General features: G+C 38.6%; 1 protein-coding gene across 1 annotated transcript in view; it reads left to right on the forward strand.

Annotated features, from left to right (window-relative positions):
- The window catches only part of RUNX1T1 (runt-related transcription factor 1; translocated to, 1 (cyclin D-related)), a 98653-nt gene that overhangs the window by 54338 nt on the left and 20947 nt on the right, over window positions 1-23368 (forward strand). Inside the window, exons 5-9 of the mRNA XM_009324427.1 lie at window positions 3288-3469; window positions 11348-11598; window positions 13459-13544; window positions 14186-14387; window positions 22659-22727. Of these exons, the coding sequence (XP_009322702.1) occupies window positions 3288-3469; window positions 11348-11598; window positions 13459-13544; window positions 14186-14387; window positions 22659-22727 (790 nt within the window). The remainder of the gene's footprint in view (window positions 1-3287; window positions 3470-11347; window positions 11599-13458; window positions 13545-14185; window positions 14388-22658; window positions 22728-23368) is intronic.

The raw sequence follows: 23368 nt of genomic DNA on the forward strand, positions 1-23368 counted from the left end.
ATTAATATCAAGCAGGGTTTAGTCTATTAAATTTAAGTGGTACATGGTGTACATGTTCAGTACTGCCAACACTCTGTTTTTCAATAGACGTGCTGTGCATATTTGTTTTAAGCATCAGTATCAATATATGATTTGATGATTTTGAGTTACTCGGGCTCTCTGAACAAAAATTTATCTCAATTTAGATTTTTTTTTTAAATATGTCTGTAAATTATTTAAACTTGCAACTATAAAAACTTGCATCAAAGCCTAATTGTACTATAGTTAATGAAGCCTTTTAAATTTAAATTATAATACTGAAATATTTCTGTTGCTAAAGTTTCAAAGAAAGTAGGAATATCCAACAGTGGAAAATTATTAACTAATTACTTGGAGTGAGCACTGAAATGATAAAACAGCCTTTTGGAGCTGTAGCTTCTTTTGCAGGTGCAGAGATAATGTTTTCATTTCAAAGTGGAAAACAGGTCTGACAGCTGGGTAAAAAACATGTTCTCTTCTTCCTGTCTGTGATTATAAAACTGATGGAGGAGGCTAAGACACTACCTAAATCTTGATATATGGATAAGGTATAAAATATTAATATAAAGGTATAAATCTTGATATAAGGATATAAGGTCCAATCCAAAACAAGAGTAGGAGCATATTCCAGGCACTGAAGTGCAACATTTTAGGGGACTGTAAGCCAGTAATATCACATTTGTTTTCAGTCAGTGTTTTTCTAACATATATATCTGGCTTCTGGTCAAGAACTGGTTTGTATCTCTCACATGTAGGGGTGTGGAAGTCTGTCTGCAGGCACCAGCAGCAATGCTGGGAGAAATGTGCTACTGCGCGTTGACAGAACTGCCTCTACTGTCAGAGCTGAACCTCTGCATAAGCCTTTGTGTCCCAAGACAATTTTGGTTTCAGAGTCTGTATGAGTACGCTTGAGTTGCCTTAGGAGCCTGATCTCTCCCCGCTTGTGGTAGGGAGCATGTCGGTGCTTCATTCTGCATCCAGCTTCCCAAAAACTAGTTCTTGTTGTGTATCAGGGCCATAGTGATCAGCAGTCTGTACACTTGACCTAGCCATAGAGAGGTCCTGATGTTTTTTCTTGGAGTAAACCAATTATTTTTTACTATATGGTTTGATAAAGATTGTTTAGAATAATGTCTTGAGCAGATTGAAAGTAGTTGTGTTGAACTAAAAGTTTTCAAATACTGCTTTTCTTCACTTTGAGTTTTAAGTCTTTGTCCAAACATTGCTTGATGCCATTATAAACCCAAATTATGAGGCATGTCATTAATAGTTTTCTATAATAACTTCTAAAAAATTAAGAAACTGAGTAGATCCATGTTTAATAAATATATTAAAAGTTGTACACATCTGTTCTGTGCACAGAAAACATATTCAATCCATTTAGACTAAAGGATACCTTTAACTGCAGATCTTCATGTTTATGGTTAAAGAGCAAGAATGAACATTTCTTTAGGAGAAGGAAAACAAGTGAAATAAATCAAGGTTTTTGCTAGCGAGTTCAAAATTTGGTTGTCTCCAGGAGCCAGGAGCACCCATGTATGAAATAGATCCCTTTTGTTTGTGATAGTGGATAAGGAACGCAAATGTGTTGTCCTGCCATTTCCTGCCACGTTGAGGCAGTTTAGGTAGTTGGATGTCTTGACTTTGATTCCGTGTGAGCTTTTAAAAAAAATAACAATCAAATTAAAACAAGTGAAAAACCCTGCTCATAAAAGCATTCAATATCTCTCTTTGTTACGTGGTAGCCCTGGACAAAAATGTGACACATAATAACTGAGAGAAGATATTTCTTTGGTACTTTCACGAAATATTTGTGTGGAGGTCTGAAAAGACGTCATGTTCCACAATCGTCTGTCTTCCCATCCTAAGATGAATTGATAGCAATTGCTGGTTTTTTTTTTTTTCACTATTGAAAAACTTCATATGTACTAACCCTAGTCTGGCATTTTTTTATTGCACAGTGGATCTACTCTTATGGTACAGCAGCAGGTGCTGGAGCATTTGTTATAATGCTAGCAGAGTAATTTACCAAGATCCTCTGCTCAAAACTTTCCAGAACATCTGCCTTTTTTGCTTTGTTCCCTGCACATTAGTTTCAGAACCTTTTTGACTTATATTAAAAAAAACAAACTAAACCAAACCGAAACAAAAAAACCCCAGGAGTTGTTTCAAAGCAAAGGGGACCATTGGAGTTCTTTGTCTTATCTCTAGCTACTAAAGGTCATGAAATTTAATCCGATACTTGAAAATCCCCAGGCAACAAATCATTGGATCATTCCATAGGCATGGAACAAGAGAGGTCAGGGCACATCACCTTATGGCACAAATAAGTAGGTAAGAAATGACTGTACTATCGTAGTATCGATGTGTGCATATGCTGCAAAGAAAGGAAGAAGTTTCCCAGGATGTGTAACTCCCATCTCCTTTGATGGGAAGGTCATACAGTTCCACCTTGGTCCCAAACCTGGCAAGAAGTATGACTACTAGTCATACTTCTACTACTACTATGGCCATGACCAGTAGATGGGTAAAAAGTGCCACCCAGGGATCAATGAGCATTTTCAATTCTCTGTGTCTGAGTCCTGGTACTCTCCAGCCCATGACCTAAATCCCAGTGGGACCCTGAGAGGAAGGTTAAAAACACTTCAAGGTACATCTGGCTAGGAGGAGAGTTGTAGCCCCCTGCGTGATTAATTGAAGCTCTGGACCATGAGATTTTGTTGTAATCTTTATCTTAATGTGTAACTGCAAATTGAATGGGAAAGCTGAGGGCAATCCTGTTCTCCCAAAGGCCCTTGAAGGATGATTACAAGAGGCAACTTGCAGAGCCATAGTTCCTATGGTTTCAGTTTCTAAGTACTAACTGCAGTCTGAATGGGAAACAAATATTGAATGAAGAAGGTTTGTCACTTGTTGAAAACTGCTGCTCCATAGGAACTGTGGTTTTGGATAGTAAGAAAGGAGATGAAGTCAGCCAGGGCAGTGCTTTTTCCCCTTTTAAAGATGTGGAGCTCAGACCTAGTTTTCTCACAGCATTTTCCATTTTCGTAAGTAAACTCCCATCCTTCCATGCATACGTACCACAGCCATGACCTGACCCCGTAAGGGGGCTGCCTACTTTCAGGCAGCTAACCGCAACAAACCTAATTGAGGATGCTTGCAACAGGTTCATCCCAGAGCAGGCTTTCCTTTGATTTCTGATTTTTCTGCTTCATCTCTGTTGAAACTGCCTGCAAGCCACCCTCTCAACGTGTGCAACGCTCTTGCAGGCCAATCTGCCCCTGCTGCAGCGGGAGCTGCTGCACTGTGCAAGGCTAGCCAAGCAGAACCCAGCCCAGTACCTCGCCCAGCACGAACAGCTGCTTCTGGATGCCAGCACCACCTCACCTGTTGACTCCTCAGAGCTGCTTCTCGATGTGAACGAAAACGGGAAGAGGCGAACTCCAGACAGGTGAGCACCGCCGCGCCTTTCACACCCCGCTCAGAAATGTCCCGTGGGTCGAACGTGCCGAGCTCCGCTAGCAAGGGGGGAGCGTGTGGGTGGGTGCCTGGGGGGAACTGGGATGGTGTTCCTGGGTGCAGGTCCTGCCCTCGTTACAGCTGTGCAGTGGCCAAATTACCTTTGTGTATGTGTGTATGCATGTATATATCCAGATATGTATGCATCTGTATATCTAGATATATAGGTGCATGCACACACTGACTCAGGCAGCAAAATTGCCTGAGGACATGCTATGGTTATATCTACATAGAAATAATACTGGCCGGCCAGTGCCATACTGATTATTTAGTGCATAGTATTTCTCTGCAGCATAAAGCGATGAGCAGCAAATCACTCCAGCTCCATATCCAAGTCCTTTGTATTTGAGGTTTTGTTGGATTAAACAGTAAATATGGGGAAAGTGGCTAGGCACTCATATTGGGAAGTACAAGGCAAGCTCCGGAGTGCAGTCAGGGCTTTGACTCCTTCTGCTGTGCCATGTTTCCATATCCATATATCCAAATCCATAATGATATTTTTTCCAAACAGGAGGAATGTTCACTGAAATCTTTTTTTGTTAAGCTGAGAAAGGGTCCATGCAGAAACAGGGCAAGCAAGTGCACATGTATGAAGTACAGTAGCTTTAGGGATATGGAACAATTTTCTCTTTTTCTTATTTGAATAAAGTTCTTTGTTTAGTGTTATAAGAAGATGACTCTTGTGGTTATTTATTTTTAACTGTCTTCCCGTGATAGTGCTAGAAATTCAGTTAGCGTATAAATGTTACCTTTGGGAGGCCCAAATATTGGATTTTTCTTAGTTTTGTTTGCCATGGACTTATAGTATGGAAAACTTTTACAATGCTGTTCTGCCAAATGCCACTACCTGCATGCAGAAAGCGCTGCAAGTGTCCTAGTTATCTTTTAAATTAAAAAGGCGAAGATTTGCAAAGTCAAGAAGGCTTGCAAGTTTGTACAGGTGACATTTTGGTGTAGGGACAGGCCGTGATAGCACAAAACCTATGGAGAAAATGAAGTTTGAAAGTTCCTGAGGCTGGTAGGCAAAAATTCAACACCACATATTTGAGCATATTATGAAAGTGAGATATTAATGATGCAGATGCAAGATCTTGAAAATGTCTGCATAGTAAAACTTTAAGCTACTCAGAGCCAGAAGTGAGCACTAAAAATTGAAGTAATGTAGCCATTGGATAGATGAAAATGTGAAAGTATTTTGCTTTAGATTGTGTTTCAGGAAAATCCGTATGGACCCACAAAAAAATAAAGATACCAGCAGAGAAGCCCTTTTCTGTATACCCTCTTTTCACCATTTGTTCCTGACAACTAGACTAACAGCTATTGATGTTAACACAAACCTGCTAACTGCATCCAAGAAAGATGATTAATTTTCAGACATTTTCCATGAGAGAACATTCCAAAGCTGAAATTTGGGGTCAACTCCCTGGGGCAGTTCTGCTGCATGTCCTCCGTCTTTGCAGAGTGGTGTACCAAAGCATCTATTAAAAAGGCCTCTTAAAACCTTGTGCATCTTGTGAATAACTTAAATATCAGCATGCTGTAGTCCAGTGTCAGTAGCAGACATGGTGTTTTTCCTACAAATAGACAGACACACTTTAAATTATCTTGTAAGCCCGTGAGGTCTTGCTTGACAGAGAATACAGAGGAGAAGAGGGACATGCCTTCCTGACAGACCTAGCTTACTTTTTTTCCTCTGAATAGAGAGCAGTATTACTCACTTCTCCAAGAAAGGCCACAAAGGAAAAATGGGCAATAAAATATTTCCTTTGGTTTTTTTCCTTAGCATTCTGGAGTAATATTTCCCCCCTTTGAGACCCAGTTTGGAGGTGCTGAATTTTGGTTATTTTATAATAGTTACGGTCTCACCTATAGTACCTTCAGTCCTGGTTGCCTGGGAGGGGGTGGATGGTGCAGGTGAAGACCGGTACAAGAATTTAGTAATGAAAAGACCCCGTATTAGTCTTGTATCAAGAAGGACATAGGAGTAGCCCATAAGGGGACCAGCAGATCAGAAGAATATTGGATTTTAAAGTCAGCCTTCATCTTTTAATTAAAACTGAGGCCTAGACCTAGAGAGATTTAAATCTGGTTTATGGATTTTGTTCTCAGTGTTTCTTTTTAGTTAAAATACATAGGTGCTCTTGAAACTCAGAAGTCTCTGCTCACGAGCAAGTGCCTTTGCCTTCACAACTGAAGTCTCTCTTAGGCTCCGTCCAGCTCAGGGAGTCTTCAGTTCCTCTCCAGGTAGTAATGCAGCTTTTGGGGTGAGGGGTAGACAGTTTAACTTCCAGTGTTGTGGGTAAAACCCTGCATTTGAATTCCCAGGGTCCAGGGAGGGGCTATAATGCGGGGTGTCCCACTGGCCTGCGTGCTCTGAGGTGCCAGAGCTATCAACCGTCAGCTTCTGTCTGTCGCTGCTTGAAATTAGGCTGCTTAGTTCTGGGGAAGTGGCATTGCAGAAAACCTCATCCTTTCTTTTTTGACCCTGAGGTTCTTTGCTGTCATGAAAGATCTGGAAAGAGACTGCCCAGCTCACCCACTGGAATGGTGCCTTGAGCTTAAAAAAATAAGTTGTTTTTTGCAGTATCAAACAACCCTGTCACTGGTTAGTCACACCAACTTCTCCGTTGACTATGATTAAACCTATACAGAAAAAAATAAACTCATACAGTAGTTTTGGCTGAACCAAATTCAGTGGAGTTGTCTCGTGCACTCAAGAATATTTGCACTACAGATTTAGTAAAATGAACAAGATCCTGTTGGAAAGATTCTTAAATTTACTGAATGGGAGTTTGCATACCTTTTAATTTGGATAACGTAAGTAAATCAACCACAAAAAACTGTCCTCAGAGTCAGAGCATGCCTAGACTGAGTAAGTATTGAAACCAAATACTTGTCTGGCTTTATACTCATTACACTATTAATTATTTTAATTGTTTACAGAGGAGCAGGAAGAAACATCTGGAAATATATATACCTTTTGTTTAGATATCTAAGTAGTTTTCAAATATAAAAATACAGCGGAAGATAGGAAGTATCCTTTAAGAGAAGGGTTTGCTGTGACTGTTGCTAGAATATGGAAAAAAATGACTAAAAGGCAACATCTTTCTAGGGCAACTAAATGCAGTTGGAATAATCTTGTTTGGAGATATGTCTCTAGTAAAGTAAATTGTGGTATCTTTTTCACTTCCCAAGGGATATGAGAGAGAGACATTGTATATAATGTGTATGTAATATATATCTCGTATATAGATGCATGTGTGTGTATATGATACATACGCGTATACATTAGAAATATATATACACACGTTCTTCCATATTTACATTTTTCTTTTGGGCACGGGTAACTGCATACCGTTGATTCCAATAGAGGTAAAATACAGTAAGGGATTAGGCAAAGCAAGTGGAATGTGTGTGTTGCACATAACCACATCCACCTCGTGACTTTTGGTTGAAGAAAATCCACATACAGTAATTTTTTCTCCTTATAATTTCAGAACCTTTTTTGCATATGCATTTTCCAATTCTGGTTATTTATCTGCATATCCAAGTCTACTGTATGTGAGGTTTTATAGAGCAATCTGACAGCAGAGCTTTGTGTTTTACTGAATGTTTTCTTGGTGCATATGGTCTGACACGGATGAGCAGCCACGGTGAGATTTTGGAGTCTATTAAACTAGCTCATTAAAAAGATCAATCTGTTTCTGTAATAACACTGGGAACCATCAGTCACTGCAAGAGAGAAAAACTGACACCTGAGGAGACAACACATTTTGGTAATTTGTTCATGACATGTCATGAACAAAGTGTTCACTATATTTTGTTTACAACTTTTGGAGTTTACATTCTACTGTAGTACAGCAAAGGAACTTGGACCAATGTGAGTTTTTATTTTGGTGAATGAATGCTTAATTATAAATAACAAGATTTTAAACACGTTAACCACAAAAGACTTTTTGCTAATTAGTTTGAGCTTGCTGGGAAGGGCTGTATGGCACATGAGCATGTCATATAGAGACTCTACATTTATGACAGCTGCCTACAAAGTGGATATAGGATAGCAAAAAAAATCTGTTAGAATAGTTCTAATTTTGAGTGAGAAGAAAACAAAAATGGCCATGATTGTTTTGTGACTTTAGAAAGCGCTGCTGTGCTTGCTGTACCCTTGGCACCCCTGACAAGGAATTCATGTTGAAGGTATCTGGGCACAGAGACCGACTTTGATAATTCTGTTAGCTTCTTCAAATCTTATTTGAAGAAGCTCCTCCACATCTCAATAAGGTGAAGGATGCTCACAGCTCTTACAGCTATGCTACTTGTAAGCCATGTGTAATTTTGAGGAATTTTAAAAGAATTTTCTTAATATGAACTGTTAGTAAGACAATATTGATCTTTTCTGTAACACAGTATTATAAACAAAATAAGTATTTTGTTCCAGCAAAGCATTATCACTTGTTTGGTCATCAAAACTTCATTGGTGGAAGTCCAATTTTAATCAAAGCATCTTGCACAAATAGCAGATGAACAGCTTTGCTTCCTTCTTGCAAGCTGACGTCAGTGTTCAGTGAAATTGGTGTAATACTCTTGATCAGGTGAAACAATTTTCCAGCCAAGGCAGTTTTGCATGGTCAGATTTTCTACCCAGGAAATTATCCATAAATTGCAATAATTTAAAACTGAAATGATAACTTACAAACAACATATAGTCTGTTAAATGGGTACAGACTGATGACTAGTATCTATTCTACTATCTTTAATCTGAGTAAATCATGATTCCAAGTAAAGTGACCCCTTGCATGTTTATAGCTGAAGGACCCCATCTTTATCATATTGCCAATTTTCCAAATGACAGTGTCGATTTATGTGCACGTCAAGGAGAACGTGACCAACAGGAGTAAGAAAAAGAAAAACAAGAAAATGTGTCAGTTAGGCTTCCTACACATTCAGTGTTATTTCCTCTCTACAGCTTGCTGTTGCTTTGCAAAATCGGATGGATCAGATAAAAATCAGATGAAATCAGATTGAAATTGTGGCCCTTTTGGATTTGGCACTAGTACTCACATGGGTCTGCCAATTACTGTGAAACAGCAGTGCTTCCTCAGGCACCTGGGGAAATGCTCCTGTCCCAAGGGCGTGAGACCTGGAAGAATGAGTAGGACTGCGATCAGAAGCAGAATAGCAGGCTGAGTTCAGGGCATCTGAATTATGGCAGTCTACAGTACTTCGTCTTTTATCACTATATTCAGTATATTCAGATATAGTACATTTACCAGTTATTCCTGTTCTGATGAGACCTTGGAAGTTGTTACCTTTTTATATACTTTTTGTGGTCAGAAACACAAAATGAGTTTATGTACAGCCTCATTCTGGTATTCTGCTAAGTTGTTTATTTGGTCAGTGCAGAAAATAAAACAACAAATTGTAGAATTAAGGTTTTAACATCCAGAAAAGACCTGACAGCCCTTACCCAGCGTAATAGCAAAAATAGGAATTTAATTTCAGTAAATGTGTTTTCAATGGTAATGTTAATTTCTATGGTAGTTAAACTCGGGGTTCTAGAAGAAAATGGACATGTTGGTGTGTTGTCCAAGTTAATGCAGTGCATTCCAGTTAAGGTAATTAAGTACAAAGCATTCCTAAAAAAACACAGAAGTACCTGTACAGTACGGTGTGAATATGTACATTTGTATGAAAATACATGATTTTAACTTCTAATTGTAGTGCAGAAAAGAAAAACTGGGTTCCTACTTGTCACAGTTTTCTGGTTTGCTTTTCCTACACCGAGTGATCAAAAAAAGTCAATGAAGTTACTTAATTAATTACAGTTTCTGTTTTTTCCCCATCTTAGTTAGAGATCATTCTAACTGTAACACTGAAGAACTTTGGCAAATGAATAGCTTGGCTTGTACATACAGGAAAGTCCATTCTTTGCTTGCATAGTATTTTTACAATTGAAAGACCTGGACATTGAGTTTGAATAGGTATGTGTAAAGAAAACGCACACCAGCAACTAAATACAAAACTTGTCTTGGAGAGCTGTCAAAAACTTCACTACCCATTGGGAGTTATTGCAAGCAGTTCCATCGTGCCAAAAGTCATGAAAAATATATAATGGTCCTCAGGTTTTCCTGATTAGGAGTTTTCACAGCCATTCTGCGTTTGCTTTGGAACAAGGTACATACTCCACTTTAACAAAGTATGTCTTTTATATCTCTGCCCAAAATTAGAACAGCTGTCCTGCTGTATTGGTGAAAGATTCTCCCCTCTTTGCCAAGTTAAGGTATAATAAAATATATATACCTGCAGCTTCTCTGGCATTAGTCGTTGTGGTGAGGTCCTTGGAAAATCTCTTTACTCCTGAAAACAGTGCAACCCATCTTTTCATTTCCTGCTGGTAATTGCAAGATCTTACTCTGATCGTCTCTCCCAGTGGATATTGGCAAAGATTTGGTTTCATCCTTCCTCTCATTGACATTAAAGGAGAACCTATTGAGGGGCAACAATTAATACATTGAGTGTTTCTCCACAGACAGTCCCTCGAGGTTGGTTGGTTTGTGGGGGAGGGTTTGTTGAAGGGCAGTTGGTTTTAACAGCAGGCAAACAAGAATATTAAATCAAATTTACCTTCCTGTCCAAGTGACAAAAAAATTGTGTTATTACTAGGAAGATATGTTATGCCATCCGTAAATCACAGAGGAGAAAGTTCTCTTTAAAAAAGGCTGGAATACATCAGCTGTTTAATAATAAAGTTTTTGGAGGGAGTGGTGCAACCTCAACAGTTTGCAATATTTATATCTAATAACCTTTCTGTTCAAAGCTAATGTTGTGTATGTTTTGTTTATTCCAGTGGTAAAAAAACCCCCATACTTCAATGAAATGAAGCTTCCCTAAAAGGAGTTGTGAACCTGTTGAAGTAACTCTAGCCTGCCTTTTTTTATTTTAATGGAAGACGAATTCAGTGTGAGTTCCAGGTTCTCAGGCAGCGGTGCAAAATAGAGATTTCTTTGGAAATAGCTGATTATGAATTGAATTAACGAGTGCCTATAATGTAAAAAACTGCCCTTCTCCCTGATAACTCTTCAAAGTTGCCTGAGCATAAAACCTGGGTCTAAGAGTAGTGGAGTAGGAAATCTTGAATGTTATTGAGGACTTGAGCCTAACCACATCTTCCTGCAAAATTAATGACAGGCTCAGCACCTTTGACTGAAATAGCCTAGATTGTACAAAAATCTCTGAAGGAAGCATTTCTCATCATCTAGAGTCATTCTTGCCCAAAGTCTCAGTGTGACACTGATCTTGACGGGAGCTCATCCTGGCATTACGTATAGCCGACACTGACACGCTACCTTAAGACTGTATGCTATCCTCTTGAAAAAAACCCCACACTTCTTTAAGTGCAGATTTCCCCTAATCACTATATGCTATAGCACTACTGAAAGCAGGAGTTTCTCAGCCTCTAGCTTCATGTATCAGTTGATTGTTTCAGCTCTGCAATTACGTGTGTATCCATCCCATCAGCCGGTGATTTCAGCGAAGGCTGCTCACTCTCCAGCCCGGCTCTTTAAGCCGCTCCATCAGAAGTCTCGCCCTGCTAGTATTTCTCAAGTTACAGGGATAGTTAGACAAGGTGAATGTGTCCTTTATATATTTTGAATAAGCAGTGTTATGAAATGCTCTGCAGCACCACACACTTGGAGCAAAGTGAAAGAACAAGCTTTAGTTCCTGAAGCTGCATGCGTCGGTGGGGGTGCGTGTTCCTGAGCAGCCCTGCTCGCTAAGTGAATTAAAGTTCCTTTGCTTTGTTTTTCAGAACCAAAGAAAATGGCTTTGACAGAGAGCCTTTGCACTCAGAGCATCCAAGCAAGCGGCCCTGCACTATTAGCCCAGGCCAGCGGTACAGTCCAAATAATGGCTTATCTTATCAGCCCAATGGTCTGCCTCATCCCACCCCACCTCCACCTCAGCATTATCGTTTGGATGATATGGCCATTGCCCATCACTACAGGGACTCATACAGACACCCCAACCACAGGGACCTCAGGGACAGAAACAGACCTATGGGTAAGGCATGTTGATTTTCTGCATATTTTTTTTATGTTTCTCTTTTCCTTGTAATTATATTCTGTATTTTGAACAGTTGTTTGTTTTTTTTTTTCCCCTGATTAAATATACCTGCCGTTCAGATGTAGCCTTTATAGGTGTTTGTCCATCTAGCTGCTTCTAATGGCCTTATTTCAGATTTATATTTGTAAAAGTGGATTGAATTCTGTCTTTGCTACACTCCAAAGGAAGAGAGTCAGAAGGAGGAGGAACCTGTGCTTTCACAGCTGCGTAGATGACATGGACACTCAGGTGTCTGGCAGGCAAGGATAGGTAGAGCCTTTTATTTTTCTTTTAATGCCACATCGATATAGCTTGATTTCAGCTTAGACTAGAGGAAGGCCTTTGGAGAAGTGTTTCACGTGTGACATCTCAGGAGTGCACTGCAGCGTGGGGATGTCTGCAGAGGAAGCGAACAGCAGCAGCACCAACCACACCCTGCGCAGGGCTGCCCTTGCAGCACGTTTTGGTTTAATGGGATGTCTGATGCTCTTGGATTTGCCTGGCTTGCTTCACATCTGCACTTACTATTCTTCCTTGTTTTAAACAAATCTTCAATAAAAGAGGAACGTTTACAAATATTCAGCATCTGTATAGAGGAGGCTAAACAAAGAGCAAGTGTCGGTTCCTCTTGAGTGTTGATAATAAATACTGGCTTGGTTGTATCATGTTGTCAGCTGCTCTGATATATGTGCTACATTTTAACCACATGTTGTTTAAACATCTGTGAAGGGATGAACCCTTAATGATGCTTTGTTGACATGGTAGTAATTACTGCATTTAGTGAAATAACATTGAGTTTATACTAATATTTTAGTATAAACTCTCTGAAGTACAGCTAGTATTTGATACACTGAGTTACCAAATAATTGTCTTGCTGACTTCTTCAGGGAGTGCAAATGAAAAACTATATATTGTATTAAGTTTTTTTATATATATATATATATATATATAAAAAATTGTATGTAGTGAGGGTTATGTAAATTTTTGAGAGGTTATCTTGAAGCACCAACCACACCCTGCGCAGGGCTGCCCTTGCAGCACGTTTTGGTTTAATGGGATGTCTGATGCTCTTGGATTTGCCTGGCTTGCTTCACATCTGCACTTACTATTCTTCCTTGTTTTAAACAAATCTTCAATAAAAGAGGAACGTTTACAAATATTCAGCATCTGTATAGAGGAGGCTAAACAAAGAGCAAGTGTCGGTTCCTCTTGAGTGTTGATAATAAATACTGGCTTGGTTGTATCATGTTGTCAGCTGCTCTGATATATGTGCTACATTTTAACCACATGTTGTTTAAACATCTGTGAAGGGATGAACCCTTAATGATGCTTTGTTGACATGGTAGTAATTACTGCATTTAGTGAAATAACATTGAGTTTATACTAATATTTTAGTATAAACTCTCTGAAGTACAGCTAGTATTTGATACACTGAGTTTCCAAATAATTGTCTTGCTGACTTCTTCAGGGAGTGCAAATGAAAAACTATATATTGTATTAAGTTTTTTATATATATATATATATATATATATAAAAAATTGTATGTATTCAGGGTTATGTCCATTTTTGAGAGGTCATCTTGCAACCTACAGAACTTACAGAATTGAAGACATTAAAATGAGTAAAACAGTAGCATCCTTTGTGGGGAAAAGTGCTGAAGAGAACTTAGAGCAAAGTTTTTAAGCATCCATTTATTTTTGTGGTGACATTCCTGATACTAGACCAGGTAATGTATATTTGTCTGATAGGCTCTTTTTTCTTTTTTTTCCCCCTAGAGGACTCCCAACATTGTAAACATGATTTGCTCCTTTTTGGCAGGGTTGCATGGCACACGTCAAGAGGAAATGATTGATCACAGGCTAACAGACAGAGAATGGGCAGAAGAGTGGAAACACCTTGACCATGTAAGGGCTAAATGTACTCCTACATATAGTTGTCTGAAAGGAGCCCTTCTAAGATAGGAATTTAAACTTTTAAAACAAATCTGAATCCCTGGAGAAGTTTTGAAAACGTCGGTGATTAAATCTAGGGGCTTGATGTTCCCCATTAGGTAGCTCATATCAGACCTTGCTGTTAAGTGCCTATTGCAGTATCCTAATTATTACAGGCTGCCAAAAGGGGAGTAGACTCTTGTCCGTAAACCTTGGATCTGGGACACATGACCCTCGCCCTTAGTACTGGTTAATTGGATTTGTTCTTTGAATTTATTAGCGTTCATAACATTTGCAGGCATCAGTTCTGGACCAGATCTCCTGGCCTCCATGCTGCCATGTGATGGTAGTGGTGGGACTACAGCCCATTCAGTCTTTTCCTCCTCTTCTTCTCCCTTTCCCCCAGAAATCTGTATCTGTACAGTTTAGGATCACCAGTTAAACAGGAAGGGATTGTCATTCTTAAAAAAACCCTGTATTTGAAATAACAGGGAGAGGCTCCTTCATTCTTAAAACCCAGGCACTGAGCACATTAATGTTTTCTTTATTCTTCTGTCAGTTTATGAAAAAAATGTTCTTTTTTCTGTCTCTGCTCCATCCACCCCTGTGAATAGCTGTTAAACTGTATAATGGACATGGTGGAAAAAACTAGGCGATCCCTCACTGTACTACGGCGATGTCAAGAAGCAGACCGTGAGGAGCTTAATTACTGGATACGGCGGTACAGTGATGCAGAAGATTTAAAAAAAGGCGGTAACAGCAGCAGTAGTCATTCCAGACAGCAGAGTCCAGTGAATCCAGATCCAGTTACATTAGGTACAGTATCCTCATTAAAAATTGTTTACTGATCCTCTTTCAGCTCAGCTAAGCGATAGATGAAGTTCATATTTGTTCTTCTGATTCTTCTTCTGTGATAGCAATGAAATATTCCTCTCTGCTGACTACTAAATTAACTATAACTCTTATGCCCTAATAGTCATATTTACATGTGGAATGGCTTGGGTTTTTGGGGGATGCTTGGTAATTTGCTTTCCGTTCAGCAATGTCTGAGAGTGATGGGGCAGGAGGACAGACTGTCATGTAGGGATGGCAGAGCAGTGAGATGTGCACTGACTCTCTGTCCCTTCCGTCTCCCTCCCTTGCCTGCTTGATTAAGGAAATCTGTAGGTGCTTCTGGATTGTTAGCATCGTGAAACCAAGGGCTTTCACCTTCTTGAATCAAATGACTTGACTTGGAAATTGTCTTTCTAAGGAAATGAAGGGAGATATAAAGATACGGGCGCTGTACTTGGTTTCCGTATAAGAAACAAACAACATCTGGGATGCCCACAGTCATGCACACATGATCCTCCTACGTCTGTGTCCACCACTGCAGCTCATGCAGGTGTGTCAGAGCTAGTTTGGATACTGCTGGCTGTGTAGTTACATGGAGCCACTCAGAGCTCAGCTCAAGCTGCAAAGCCCACTTACAAGGAGCAGACCAAGCAGTTGGACTTTCACACCCTGCAGACCTTCACAGTCACACTCGCACGATACCTCACACAACTACTTCAAGATGACTCTGCTGTATGAAAACAAGCTTTTATTTTGTGGGCTTTCTGTAATCTATTAATATGTTGGCCTGCTTCTACCCCATCCCCTCACTTTTATGGCAGGTGTGGTAAAGAAACACATCTTGGTGATGCCTTTTTTTTGTTCTCTGCTCTTTTGAAGAGAACAGCAAACTATGATTGCTTGTCTAATATTTATCTTTTAAAAAATAAATTGTCCCTATTGAATGCCATCTCCTCAAAATCATCATAAACTGTGGTCATTAGTAGAATTGCACGTGTGTGTTATTTTGCAGCTATATTTTATTTAAAGCTGTGTTTTCCTTTTGCCCTTAAGAATAATTTATTAAATCTAAAACTTATTTAATTGCAAATAGAAAAACAGAAAAACAAATCTAATGCCCTCTCAATCTTCCTTTTAGTAAAACCAGAGTTTTTACTGTAATGTTTAGTGCCTCTTGATAACAAACAAACCTTTTTTGTGTGTGTGTCAAATGATCTGAGCCAATAGCTCTATAAATTAGCTTCAGTCAGTGAAAGGAAGGGTTATGGAAATGCTGTTCCCAACTTCACTAATAAGTCTAGTCCCTAGAGGAGCCCTTCTCAGAAAGAAGCATTCAGGTAATGGCTTGTACGAATAGTGTTAAATGTAATGTAAAGAAAGACTCATAAATACGGCATCTGAAATGTCGATCACATCTGCAGCTTCGGGAAGAACGCTTGTGAGAAAACCCCTAGATCAAAAGCAGTGGCACTCTTCTCTAGTAAAGCTATGATGCAAAAAGAGCCAGGCCGTGGTGCTTGTAAGTACAGTTAGTAGGTAAAAAAAGGAAAGGAAACTGAGTTTTTATAATTTCCCCAAAGAAACTGGAACTCAAGACATTCATCAAAACTTCATAGATAATAGTACAATCCAAGAAAAATAGTCATAACCACAACAGCAGCAATAAAAAAGATAAAACGAAGATCAAACATACAATTAGATCCCTATATTACCATTTTGTTTGTGTATATGTCAAGATTAATTCTTGGAAACAGCAAAATCTGTTTGCTTAAAAACACATTATACAGCACAGCCTTCAGCATTGGACACACCAGTCACCTCTGCACTATTATGGGTACAACTGAACCGGTTGGAGCAAGTCCACTTTGATTTTAATATGTCTACTTTGGTTATTTGGCCTTAAAAACTACTTCTGAGACTCATGGACATGAAACTTGGATCACTTTAGTGACGTAGCATCCACGTCAATTGTAAATATTGATAAGATGTGCTTTTATGTCTGAAACGTAAGGCAGAAAATACTTACTTAGGAGTCTATGGAAAGGTAATCCTTATATTTCCTCAAATCTGGTAGTAATCTTGTTGACAAAATGAAAACTCCTAACATTCTGAGGTACAATAAAATTGAAGCAGTGTCTTGTGAGCCTTGAGACGCTGTTCTGTTTAGGGCTTTTTATTTTAGTTTTGAAGTGAGGAGGAAGGGGTTGAAAAATTCTTCCAATATTTTAATTAAAGCGCCACAACATGTAAATACTGTTTTTTGCTGCAGGGATTCTAAATGTTAGTGATTCCCCTTTGTACTTTTTTTTTTTTTTTTAAAAAGAGGTAATCCACCCTTTAAATCCATCTTGTCATCTCTACTAGCAAGAGAAAAAAAAGGGGGGGGGGGGCCATATGGCTACGTTGTCTGTGCCTTTGTTTCTTTCTCTTTACGATTAAAATATCATCACTGAAGTGATAAATTCTCACTATAAACATTATGCCATGGTCTTCATAGATAGCTGTCGCTGAAAAACTCTGAGCTGAAATTTAGCATAGATAGTTTGAGTCCAAAAGAAACTGAAGAAAATTCTGGTCGTCATTTTGAACCAGCAGACCTTTTTTTCTGCCAAAGATTTTTGTGCTTCTTTTAATTTGACATCCCTGTAAATCATGTTGAGCTTGACAGTTCACAGTATCTGATCGATGTTTTTCTGTTGATATTTTTAATTAAGAAATCAAATGAAATATTTAATAATTCATTTTAATGCAGTGTAATCCAATACATGGATTAGCCAGCTACAACAGGTTACAAGCTCTCATTATTCTCCGAGAGTGTGTTGAAGGTAAGATGGGTCCATTCTTTTCAGTCTGAATAATACATGTTTATGAAAGTCTAAAAATGACTCAGACTTTATATATATTCAGTTGATGAACTGTGATGGTCTATGAATTGAATAATACATCATCCGACTCCTCCATTTCTGCTGAAGAATTTCAGTACTACATACTGCAGCAGGACTGCAACTTTCATCCTAATAGTGAATAATTACACATATCAGACAATGTATACTGAAATACACACAGTCGGATAAATTAAAGATGAGGGTTCTTCAACATCGTGGGTTATAAACAAGATCTATAACCTTATTGAGTGCAGCTGTGGCTCTAGATAAGTGGTGTAGGCACACATCAGAAGGTCTGCAGTGATGTTGATATTTTGTGTCTGTTGAATTTATCTGAATGGAAATCTTACAAAACAGAGTTTGAAATCTCCAACTGAAGAGTGCCAGTACTTGCAGGATTTGCCCCAGGAAGCCAAGATTCTCAGAAGTGTATAAATTTGTCAAAAACACATAGGTTAGCCATTTCTTCATACATTTTAAATGTTAACCCTTTCAGAGCTAGTTTATATTTTATCGAAGGTTGTTCACCCTCCCTCGTCCTTTCAGTTTTGGCGGGGCCATCCCTGCCGATATATGTGTCTGTTCATGCTGCGATTAAAATCTTTTTTTTTTGCCATTTGCAGATAATCGGCATTTCTGTGTTATGCATGATATTCTCAACGTGAGCTAACGGGAATGCTGTGAATACCACAGTAACATTTATAACTTGTAATTTTAGAATGTAAAACCTCTGTAATACTGGTCACTGATGATATTAAGTATTGCTCTTAATCCACTCGCTGCACGGGAGGTTTGGGCTGGATTGTGGCGTACTGAATTGCATGCTGTTAGATAGGGCTACAGCTTCAGAAACATTGTGGGTTTGTATTCTCAGTATTCATTTCTGACCTCCTTGGGACTAGGGTCTCTTTTATCCATTCCTTATACCACCCTCGTTACTATTGTGCTTTGCAAAATAACTCATAAGTGGCATAAAAGAGAGAAAATCTATTGCTGCTAGTTATTGGAAGTTTGTTCTTGGTTGAGGATGATTCAGCAATACAGTACTTGTGTGGTTTTCCTTTTCTTATTCTTTTTAAATGAGAATACAACTATATTTTTAACACAATTTCACATGTGTTCAAGGAGTGTTGTAAGAGCAACAAAAATGTATTAGAGGGCAAAGAAGGGCAAAGATGTACATAAAAATACTTGAAACTCACACCCCCCAACAAGATTAGCAAGGTAGTCTCATTCAGTATTACACTTCTTCAGATTTGTATCTATATATTCCATTAATTGGAGGGGCACACTTTTGCGCCTGACTCTTACAAACAAGGCAGTGAATATTTATTCCTCTGAGAAGTTTGTTGCCTATGTCCCACCAATGGTGTCACATTTATTATAGGGTAGAATGAAGCAAAACTTGCATATGAAATATGAAAAGCATATAAATACATATAAAAGCATATATATTTCATATAGTTCAGGGCTGGTTATATGCAGCTTTTATTATGCTTGAGCCCTAATGTTTGCTATGGCATATAGGGCATTGTTGCTGCTGGTGTTTTCATAAATACAATAAATTCTAAAAGGACCCCAAAATACCAGCAGTGCATCTCTGTTTCTTACTATTTTGTTATTATAGGCTTTGATGTCATTGTCCAGTGGTAAAAACCTCCTTTCTTTTATATTTTCAACCCATCTTCTGTTCCTTCTTTCCAAATACGAATTAGGCTTTTGGACAGTTCTGAACACATCTTTTCCTTTTAAGTCTTTCTATTCTGTTTTCTTGGGTTTGGTCCTTATTATCATATGAGAGTTCACCTCCTTTGTTTGGTCCTAACTTTTCATCTCAGTTTCACTTCCCAGACCCACATTTATTTCTGCTCTTACAACTTCACATCTCTCTCTCTCAGTACTTTCAGCACCTATCCTCCTTATCTTAAAACCACGAAAAATAAGCAGTCTGCAGGATGTTTCTGCTTGTTGAACACCAGAAACCTGTTTGATCAATTAACTGTCGATGATTCTTATGGTTGAATGCGTTCTTGAAATAAATAAGAGCCCATATGGAACATGGCACCGTATTGTGACTATAGGATTTTTTTTGGTGAATGTTTTTTTTTTCTTATTTAAAAAAATATCCAGGATAGACTAGAAACGGTACTTTTTCTATATATTTTAGAAAATAATGTATTATGTTGTTCCGTGCTATTCAGTAGAATGTGAGGTGTGAAACTGAGACTAGCTTTTCTGTCTTTTCTTCACGTGTATTCTTATGTGCCAGTCCAGCAACTGTATTGCTGAAAAGTATATTTCACATTAAAATAGAAAATTCCATTTTCAATTTCAAAAATCTATTTTATTTTTACTTCATGTAGACTTTTCACGGGCAAGTATTGATTACTCTCATGTATATGTGCATTCTGTTTTCCTTGTCGGGCTTTTCCATATGGTTCAGTAGGAACCAGACTGATTATCAACAAGTGCTCTCAAACCATGCCTCTCCGTGAATTTCAAGTAAATTCAGTACTGTACATCCCTTTGTTCTGCGTAATAACACTGTTGCATTTTCACCATGAACAAATCTGTGTTAAGTCTGACATGTAAAGCTTTTCCCGTTATCCTTTTCTGTATGAGCTGCCTTGTTGCTTCAGGTTATTCCTAATTTTGTCTGATTTAATTCCATTTCCTTCCAGGCAGAATTTACTTTGACTTCTAGGGTGCTTCAGTCAGTTAATATAGTGCATTCTTCCTCCTTATGGCTCTTTGCAGTTGGTTTTACATTTAGTGTTTTAGGGACCTCACTTGATTGTGTTACTTTCGGTTTGAGTTTGCTAGAAGTCCAAGTTAAGATCTTTTGTGTTTTAGTTTTAGTGAGCCAGTTCTGTGATTCTCAATCTGAAGCACACCTTACCTTAATAGTAATATAAGACTTATATCCTCCGGTCACATCCTGTAGTTTAGCCCCCAAAAGAAGATTGTTTTCATGGACTCATCACCACTGACTAAACAATAGCCATGTTAATAATATTTTTCTTGCTTGGAAAATATGGTTTTTATTATCTTCGTAAGTGCTTCTTGTCTTTTTTTGTGCGCCATTCCAAACTATGGGAAAGTCTTTCACAAAGTCTTGGTTTAATTCTTCTTGCAGAGGATCTCATTCCTCATGTAAATAATTTGTGGTTAGAATAAGAGCTTGATTGATGTTTATGTTTTGGAAATTTTAACAATTAGCTGGCAATCTGGTCATTTATGTCATTGAATTCCATTTTTGGAAAGTCATGTGTACCAAAAAATCAGCTCCACATCTCTTTATTTTTAATACTAAGTACCGCGGTAAAGGGCTTAAATCAAGGTTATGATCCCCTTGCAGTGGATGGTACCTTAAATAGCAGGCAGGAAAACTCAACACAAAACACAAGACATGAGTGCAACAAGCCCCTTGTTTTGCCACGTTTGGAGTCTGGTTGAGTCTTTTCCTGCAGGTATTGCAGGAGAGCAAATAAGAGTGTTTTAATTTCTCACCTTTAGTTTTCCTGAGCTTTCAAGCAATGTTTTCTGCTGCCTCCTCGGTCCCTGACTGAACTGGCACTGTTCCCTTAAGTCTAAAAGCCTCTAAGGGTTGAGAGAAGTGTACACAATGATATTTGTTGTCTCCAGAATCATACGAGCCAAGTGATACTGAGAATTTTCCCATTTTCAGTGTCAGGTCTGAAGTCCTCTGTCATGTTGATTAAACCAATGGAAATAGCTGTTTTGCAGAATCTTGTGCGCACGCACACACACACATCATTTTATGCTCGAGAGGTGTGAAATTCTGCCTACAAAAATCCATTTTATTTTCATCCCATACTTTAGTGGCAAACAGAAGAGCTGGGGAAATCCACTCAGCTGCCTGTCAGATGGGAAGATTCAGTCCACCCCATCGATGTCTGCAGATTCATGTGTTAGAAACGGCATCTGTGGAACAGTGCTCAGGGACTGGGATTCCCTACTCTCTGCGTAGCTGAAGCAGCCCCTGTCATTTCCACCTTTGTTAGCTGTCTGCAATATTAAATGTCATCTTTTAAATGTATTTAAGTTTCTGTAGCCTACTGTATATAAACAGTACTGCATGCATATGTATGGTGGTGTAAAAAACGATTTGCAAAACCTAATGATTCAACCCTTCTCTTAAAAATACTACTTTTTGACCAAGTTATCGAATAACAACTTTAAGATACAAAAATGAATATATTTAGTAAAAATAAGTATTCAAAGAATGGCACGTGTACTTTTGTTATGTTTCAAACTCAGCCATCAAACAGGATGGTTAATTTCTAGCAACATCTCTAAAAAGATGCAAACCTTATCTCTAATGTAATAAATCAAGTTATTTTATTTTGACAATTGGATTCTATCACACAGGCAATAGTAATCATGGGAATGAACTTACCTTTATGTTTTTGGGTTTGTTTTTTTTTTTATTTCTCCTCTATTAAGCTGAAAAATAGTTAATAACTTTTTAAATTGTATTTGAAAAGAGCAGCTTTTCATCTGCTGAGAATCTGTATGCTAAATTTCAGGCCAAAGTGAATTTTCTTTCTGTATTGTCTGATCTTACGTCTTTGAAGTCCGTGTGGAAGGGATCTTGCTGATTTCAGACCTCTTAGGCTCAGGCCCAGAGGTTAAACCCTTTAAAAAAAGAGGAGGGGGGGAAAGAGCCGTCAAAATGTGATTGAAATATATGGGTGAATTACGAGCTTCAGCTCCAGTGAGGTTGTTTGGCAGCATATGTATTTAGGGGCTTAACCTAAAGTTAAAGGTTCTGTTTTTCAAACTCGTGCAGTTACAGTTGCCAACATGGGCTCAGATATAGGAAAGCATAGCTCTAAACGTGTAGAAACACCCCTTTCTTTTTCTGTGGACAGCTTATTTGATCACTGGAATGACATCTTGGCTTTTATCTCTGCTCGTCAGTAGCCATTCGGTTTTCACAAAGCAGAAGTGCCAAGCGCAGACTGTTGCGCTCTTTCTTCTTCCTTTCATAAACATAATGACAAAGGATGAAGTACGTCACTCCCTCAGTTGGTCTCGCAAAGCCAGCCTTAAAAGCGTGGAAACTGTCATATAGAGTTGACTTGAAACACTGTAAAATGAAAATAAAGCGAACTAGTCTCAGCTTGGCTTCAGATGAGACATTCAGGTCCTAAATGCTGATCTGGTCTATGTGACATTCATGAGCTATGGCTACAACACCCATTTTATTTTGCGTAAGAAAATACTTCCCGTGATTTTTTTGTGTGATTAAAGGGAAAAGGTATTTCTCTAACCCTTGTTCTCGACAAGCAAGCATTGCTTACGATGCTCTTTCTTTTTCCCTCTGCACCCCCTCCTCCTGCAGAATCGCATCGGGAATTCCTTCACAGGCCTGCGTCTGGATACGTGCCAGAGGAGATCTGGAAGAAAGCTGGTAAGAACTGTTTAAAAACACCAGCTTAGTCTTCTGGCAGCTTTGTGCAGTTGTTAATGCAGTGATGTGAGGAATGAGGGGGGAAAAAAAAGGGGGGGTGGTGGGGCTTACTAGTAACAAGAAGAAATTGTGTTTAATAATCTTAAACTGGAACTGATCAGGACATGAAATAATCTTTATAATAGAAGCATCTGCTGCTATAGTTAGGGGGATATCAGTACTTCCATTAAGGACCCCTATTTTCTGGGGTTATAATGGTTTCAGGCTGAAACTTGATATGCTAAAGTTTCAGTCTGCTAGCAATTTTTTAAAAAAAAAGTTTGTGTCGGATTTTTTTTTTTTTTAAGCTTCAAGGTTCTTACCTAGTTAAGGTCAGAATTCCCAAGGGAGGGGAAAAAACCTAAGCATACCTGCTAAAGAAAAACCTCCAGCTATGCAATGTAACCATTCTTAATTTTAAAAAGATTTTGTGCCTGTCAGCCCCCAGTGAAGTCTGTGCTCATAAACTTGCAAAGTTTTCAATGAAGTAAGCAAGATCACATCTCCGCAGCTGCTCTGGGTGGTTGCACGAGCATTGACGGCATCTTTCCCGAGCTTGAAAAGCACCATGGGCAGATGTTGTGGTTGTACAGAGTTTTCTT

Source organism: Pygoscelis adeliae, unplaced genomic scaffold, assembly GCF_000699105.1.
Source record: "Pygoscelis adeliae isolate BGI_AS28 unplaced genomic scaffold, ASM69910v1 Scaffold145, whole genome shotgun sequence".
NCBI classification, from domain to species: domain Eukaryota; kingdom Metazoa; phylum Chordata; class Aves; order Sphenisciformes; family Spheniscidae; genus Pygoscelis; species Pygoscelis adeliae.